Source organism: Patiria miniata, unplaced genomic scaffold (genome assembly GCF_015706575.1).
Source record: "Patiria miniata isolate m_02_andy unplaced genomic scaffold, ASM1570657v1 HiC_scaffold_3, whole genome shotgun sequence".
Lineage (NCBI taxonomy): Eukaryota > Metazoa > Echinodermata > Asteroidea > Valvatida > Asterinidae > Patiria > Patiria miniata.
In genome coordinates, this window is record NW_024037069.1 from 44,851,035 (window position 1) to 44,858,531 (window position 7,497).

At 41.3% G+C, this 7,497-nt stretch overlaps 1 protein-coding gene across 1 annotated transcript; it reads left to right on the plus strand.

The window, feature by feature from the left end:
- Positions 1 to 340: 340 nt before the first annotated feature.
- LOC119736853 lies at positions 341 to 7,263 on the plus strand. Its single transcript, XM_038210863.1, has 4 exons — positions 341 to 437; positions 884 to 1,120; positions 6,511 to 6,672; positions 6,965 to 7,263. The coding sequence occupies exons 1-4, from the start codon at positions 341 to 343 to the stop codon at positions 7,261 to 7,263; spliced, it is 795 nt and encodes a 264-aa protein (XP_038066791.1).
- Positions 7,264 to 7,497: the final 234 nt, after the last annotated feature.

Sequence of the window (7,497 nt, forward strand, 5' to 3'; positions counted from 1 at the left end):
TGTTGTTTTTTGCAGTAATGGGTTCATGTTTTCATAAAGTTCAATGTTACTTTGAACCTCTTTTTATGTCGAGTTGAGTTCACAATATTTTCCCCATGATGTCCCACGAAGGTTTTTACATACCATTTTTTCAAACAATTAAACTCAGTGATGCATGATCAGAGGTGGCTCATTGTCCGTAAGTTACGAGAAAATAATAACAATGGTCATTAAGGTAGTATTTTGTTCATATTATCCCCTTATCTTTTGGGTGACTCCCCGTACAGCAGCTTGCTCAGTTTCCACAGAGGGCCGAGGTGTGCACCCGGGTCCAACAAAGTTTAAACTAAATCCACTCATAATGCCTTTCCGGCTGGAGTTTGAGGTGAAGACTGAGTCTGGTGCGGCGATCGCCTTGGCAGAAGACAAGACAGACGAGTCCCTCTTTGCCGAAATAAGTAAGTCTGAGGTCTACAATTACACTTTCCTATCGTTGGTAAGTGGCGCAGCTAGTATTATAGCTCGGAATGACAAATACTTTCTCTTCTCAATCTCAAAAACTATAAGCTGATGTGAGATTCAAACTTGTGGTTTGAGCTGCTTAAAGCGATCCTCAATCTTAACAAGTAGCCTATGTACTTTGAAAGACGTGCAGTGGTTTTTCACATACAATTTATGAAATACAATGTATAAAATGTCGATGTTAGTGTATTACGAAATTATCGTTCCCACTGTATTCATACTTCAGCGATAACTTTTTCATCGTATATGACCCCCCCCCCCAAAAAAAAAAAAAAAAAAAGAAACCTGCGTTACGCGTACGACAGCTAATAGACTTTTTACACAAGAAACTGCATGTTGCAAGAAAAATCAAATGGTAATTTTCGAAATCTTTTCTATCTAGGAATCGGAGGTGACTGGAATAGAAAGGTTCTCGTAAGACCCTGCTATTACCTTACGTGTCCCCATATCCTTGCTGAACACATCGAGGCAGGTCTGGTTGACGCAAATGAATACCGCCCCTTCTGGATCGACTACAAAGGGGGCGTGGACAAGGTCGGTAAAGGAGGACAGGAGGAGGCTTTTTTGGAGTGGGACGCCGGTGCATATCATCAGCGAGTAGCAACTCAAGTGCACGTTGGTGTGGCTTCACGGGGTTACCCACACGAAGATTGGGTGTTATACCACGCTTGTGAGCAATAAATAAAAATAAGACATTAAAGCACTTTAAAGTAAGGTCGTTGTCGATCTACCACACAGTATGCGTGATGAGCTACGGATACAAAGATCCCTGGTTCTTAATCCACGTTGTCGCTGCTCATTGCCATCAACTATTTTTTTTTCTTCTGAATTTATCGTTGAGATAAGTTTATTCTAAGGGGAAAAAAGAGAACGAGAACATGAGTGTCTTGCAACGATTCAAAGGAAAACTGAATTATGCATGACATTTTGGGCAACCCACCTACGGAAAAAAATGTTTTATACAAATGCCTCATACAAATGCACGTGTCATGCTCAGACGGAAGGGTTCACCCCTGTTTAAATGTATAGTGCATAAAAAAAAATCAAATCCAAAATGCCTTTGTGCAGTATATCCTAGAGTAATGTCTGCAAGCCACAATCATAGGCAATGTCTATATCGCAGCCAAAATGTACCTTACCAGGAGACGTTCTACACAAACTGTACGTTATTCAAAAGCTTATTGGTAGACCCTACAAGCTGGCAAATGAGCAATTATTGAGACACAACAGATTTGGAGAAAATGCAAGATGTAAAACATTATGCCACTATTTACCTCTTTGTGCAGTAAATCCAATAGCAACGCCTGCAACAACAGCGATACGCCCTTTCTTTATCGCAGGCAAAAGGTTATTTCATCTCGCCGATCTTTATAAATAAATTCAATGGGATCAAATTAGGTTTTGCCCTTCATCGACGTTTTAAACACTGTATACTCAGTGTTTTACCTCCCGACTGAAAGTTGGGAAAAAACTGTATACGTACAGTCCATGCGAGCAAAGCTGTACGTTGGCACCTACACACAGAGCTTTTGCGCGTTTGGGGCCAAAACTTTTCATTATGAACAATCAAAAACCATTCTAGACTATTAATTACTGCATTTTGACGGGTTTGTGGGCAAAAAACGTATTTCTAGTATAATCTAGAAAGAATTAAATAAAACCCGTCGCTTACCGTACCAATGGACAGTGTTGTAGTACTCGTACTCAGTACTCGTACTCGAGTACTACTCGAGTACTCTTTTTAAAGTATCGTACTTGTCCTCGTAATCGAATGTCAAAGTAGTCGTACTCGAAATGACGTTTCTCGTACTCGATCATCCAAGTACCTGTACTCGAGTAACAGTACTCGAAAAAAAATGGTATAGCTTGACTTAATACAGTTTTATTAAATGTGTCGATATATGTACAGTTTGCAATGAATGATTGGCTTGCGGAGAACTCGAACATTCCTGATTTTCCACTGTGCACGTCCGGACAAACACATTTAACAGCTAGCCGTGATGAGTGGGTCTGTATATCGGATTGACTGGGCCTGGGTAATTACGCACAATGAACCATTTGCCGTATGACCAAATACGGAAATAGAAGTACTCGTACTCGTACTCGTAAGTACCAGTACTCGTACTCGGAAGTACAAGTACTTGTACTCGGAGACCTGAACTTGTACTCGGAAATACAAGTATTCGTACACGTACTCGGTATTCTAAGTACTCGGTACTTGGGGGAAAAAGTACACGACTACAACACTGCCCATGAATCACCATATACATCAGCTATTAGATAGGCGTGTATAGCATCCGTCTCACCACATTATTCAATTAAAATAATATTTCTGCGACTTAAAACAGACGACTAAAACACAACTCTGTTCAAGCATTTACAATTTAACAGAATATCATTTTAACCTTCAATCCGTATGCGGGATGTGGAAGTAGTAACAATGAAAAGAACAATGGAAAGACCAATAGTTCATTCAATTTCGTCGGACTGTTTTTGAAATAACAACAAAACCGTGAAGTCAATCTTGAAAAAAAAAATGATTGTGCAGATACTCCTTATCCTTGGCCTAAACCCCTATGAGTTTCATTTAATTTTCGTCACGCATTACTACACTATTGTCTATTTATATGTATTGGGTATCAAATTAACAATAAAATAAATTTACTAAAAACGGGGGGTGGGGATGTGTGATCAGACCCCTGGAGCCGCCACCCCCAAATCAAGTCCAGCAAAGTGAATACAATTATTTATGGTGTGATGCTGGTGCAGTAGGTTCGGGTGCGATATTATGTAATGATGTTCAAACAGCAAATAAGAACTGGACACCAGAGGAATCTGGGGCCAGTTTTATTTGGCGTGAAATAAACACTACATTTTCGGCGTTATCTTCCTTTTTGTCGATTTATTCTCTTTCAAATGTAAAGGTTCTCACAGACAGCTAGGCAGCACAAGCGGTTCTAGAGCCATTTTTTTTGGGGGGGGGGCTAGCAGGGTGGATCCTGTTTTTTTTCAGGGAAACGTGCTGAAATGTAGTTTTCAATGGGGAGCGCTGATAAAATCCTACAATCAGGCATAGTATATTAAGTGTACAAATGAACCCTTCCTCTTTCCGTTTAATGTTTAAAAATAAAATTACAACAACAAATTATCCCGTTTCTATTCTCGTTATTATAACCCAAGAACGTCTGGACATTACGTTTTTGCTCAGAACTGGCAAAATGTGAATTGCTTGCTAGTTCCACTGTTGTTTTGATACCAAGTGTATTGAGTCATATTTGTACAAGTGTACAGATGAGTAGCAGGCAAAAGGTAATTGGTCTTTCCTTGATTATACACACCGCCGCCTCTACCTGGTTTATGTGGACCTCTTTTGTTCGGAAGTCCACACACAGTGAATGTAATGCCTACCCACGCAGACCTGTTTCACATAAGTAGTGTGGACTTTCCTTTCTTTTCGTGTAGTTAAGGAACACCAGTGGAAAAACTCATTTTTCTCAAACTGTGAAAACTCTTTCAACCCAATTTTTTTTCTATGATTCCCTTTAGTGTTTCTCTTCATTCTGCTACAGATAAACCTAACCCAAAAATGCCTCTAAACCTGTTTTCCAGAAATGGGGAAACACTGTGTGGACGTGGGCAAGTCCACACAACGTCGGTGCTACCTACATTATGTGGACGTGTTTTGTTCGGAAGTCCACACTGCGTATGTAAGACAAGCTCACACGCACACACCCACACACCCATGTGAATTTTTCTGCAGTCGGGGACCCCCTATTGTCCCTCTTTTGTTTGTACTCTTTTTAGGAAGACCTCCCATATGTTTTGTACACGATCGGGAGATTAGGGACCCCATTGTCCTCTATTGTTGAACGTCCCAAATTGAATGCAGAACAAACTCACCCACACACACGCAGGGCTAGGTGCGGTGACTTCCTGTCAAATGGGGGAGGGGACCAGCAGCTTGGAAGTTCGAAAAGTTGGGGGGCGTAGACACTATCAGAATATAGGGGGCGCTGTTCAAAAATGTATCGGTCTACATTATACATATACAATAGGCGCATTTACGCCCATTATGTCCCATTTCTGTGAAAAAAACATCATTTGGGAAAAATACCGTGCAAAGTTAGGTACATTGTGTTAAAATCTGCATCACATATTTTGATAAATTATTTGGGGCACGAGTCTATGGGAAGTGACTGCAGCCGCTTCCATAGACACGTGTGTAATTTCCAGCCAGAGCCAAGTAATTCTGACACTGCCTGAAAACGCGCCCTCTCTGTCAAGCACAATGTCCATGGTTCAGCATATCACTTATTTAAAGTAGATATACAAACGAAGTCTGTGTTCAGGGGCGGCGGAACCAGGGGTCTGGGGGGGGGGGGGCATTTGGCCCCCAGATTTTCCCAAGTGGCCCTTTTGCGGCGATAAATGTGTCCCCTCGCCTCGAGCATGGATGTGCCCAAAAAAAAATGCTGAGCAAGTGCCTCTTTTTGGTAATGACCCCCCTCCCCCCCCCCCCCCCCCCCAGTTTTAAACCCGTTCCGCCGCCGCTGTCTGTGTTACATCAACCACCGTGTTCAGGCTAGTCTAGCCAAGTCATTTGATTTAACTTCATTATAAAATTCAATAATAAGGGCTACTTAATACGTGATTTTAAATCGCGGACTTGATTTGCAGTAATGCCAAATCGGAACGGTTGTAACGAAAGCGAGAGGAACAAGTCAAACGAATCCCCCCCCCCCCGGCCCCAAACCTTTCTTTCTTTCTTTTTTACCTATAATAAGTGCCCTTTTCGCGTCTATCCCCAATCAATAACCGTGCTCGCGCTGGCCTTAATTGGTTTGCTTCAATGAACACAATTAAGAATTTTACTATACGACATAGAATCCGCTTGGACTTAATTTTGCTCTGACACTTACATAAATTATCGACCCATTCGTGCATGGTAATGAATTTCTGTATTCATCATTCGTTACGTCAGCAGAAAGCATACACGGTAACCATGGAAATAAAACAAAACGAAAAAATAAAAATGCAGCGCCTTTACTCTCAAAATACCGAAGCCTGATCATTCTTGTGAAATTTGATTGCTGATTTTTGAAAGAATATTTTCGTTTTGAGTACAACATATTAAGCATGTTCCACCGAACAGCTTGGCGTCTGCTCTTGGCGGTACTCTTTCAAATCTTGTTGGAGATCGCAATCTTTTTGCTGCCTGTACGAGGAGAGATGTGTAGCGCCATGACCAAGGCTGCAGCCGGTGATGATCTTACCACGCTCCGTCACAAGACATTCGCGGCGTTCAGAAACGAATGTCGGCTGAACAAAGACCAATTCAATGAAAAAAACCGTAAGTAGTGATATTTCCCCAAATTTATTTTGTCTTTTAAAAGCTTTGCCCTCGACTCCGACCCACACAATGAAAGGTAGAATCAAATTGAATAGACGTGCATCTAAATTAAAAATTGTTTCATTGCCTGTTTGTGATTTTTAAATAAGATACAGCGTAATGAAACAAACAGTAAAACTAACCTTTAAAAATTGCAAAATAGGCACTGCAGAACTTGGATGCATTCCACGTAAAGCAAACGATAGTGGTGATGTTAGGTACAAGGGCGAACTGTCTTCCTGAGACGTTGTATAAATGTGATTAGGATGGTCGACTCGAACGGAGTCATTTTTAGCTGAAGCTTGTCGTATTCTACATCGAAAATCTCAAAAGACTTTTATATTTCAATAACGAAATATCACCCCCAATAGTGTAAGTATTTTGAGGAACTGAAAAGATGCTCTCTTCACATTGACGCTTGTAGTATGCATAGGCCTACCATTCGACGCTATTTTTGCAGCATTTATTTTTCGATAACTAGAATCGGCATGTTGGTAGAGGGCGAGCTGAGGATCTCTTTAACTTCCGCACGACTGAAATACACTCTTATATCATGTTGTTTCCAGTCAAGATAGGACAGCAAAGTGATTGAATGATTTGATTTTGATTCGGTAAAACAGCTTGCTCTTTCTCTACCGTGGCTGCAAACCCACACACGTTCAAGTTCATCCTGAAGCCACTCAGCATACCTTTCCGGTTGGACTTCACTGTGAAGACTGATAAAGATGCCGCACTGGCCCTCGCAGAGAGCACCACACGTGAGTCCATCTTTGCGGAGATGAGTAAGTGATTAGTCTGAAACTACAGTGTCTGGACAAAAATCTCATTTGTTTTTTACTTTTTTTCTCGGGAAAAGCTTCCCTTTTACCCCCTCCCCCCCCCCAAAAAAAGCCGCATTATGAATACAATTTCTCTGCACCACACCTAAATAATTAAGAGAGTATTTTAATGCTAGTTTTAGTGTTGAGATAGCTGAATGTTACTACGGCATCTATCAAAGGTTAATGATACGGTTGAGGGCAATGAAACATTATATCTAACAAGAAAGTTTTCATATTTATATTTTTGTACCAGATATCGGCGGAGGTTCGGGGAATGCTCGCACAGTGATGAGATCTTGCTACTATCTCGAGTGCCCTGATGTGGTTTCTTTACACAAAGAGGAAGGTCTGGTTAACGCCAATGAATACCGCCCCTTCTGGATCGACTACAAAGGGGGCGTGGTCAGGGTCGGTAAAGGAGGACAGGAGGAGGCTTTCTTGGAGTGGGATGCCGGTGCACATCACCAGCGAGTAGCAACTCAAGTACGTATTGGTATCGCTTCATGGGCTAGCACCAACGGAGACTGGGTGTTTTACAAATTCTGCGAATGAAAACTTATAAGGACCGTAGGTAAATTTCTTACTAGAAGACTTTAAATCATTAACGTAAGTGGAATTAAGTCACTAATCAAAACGCTTCTTGGTATAAGCCATGTCATACCAACGGACAACCGATGGGCAACCCAAACATTTAAGTATCTTATTGCATGTTGTGTTTCCCACATTAAACAGTATATTTCACCACTTCTACACCAATCGCATTTCAAGTGATACATTGCAGTGAAT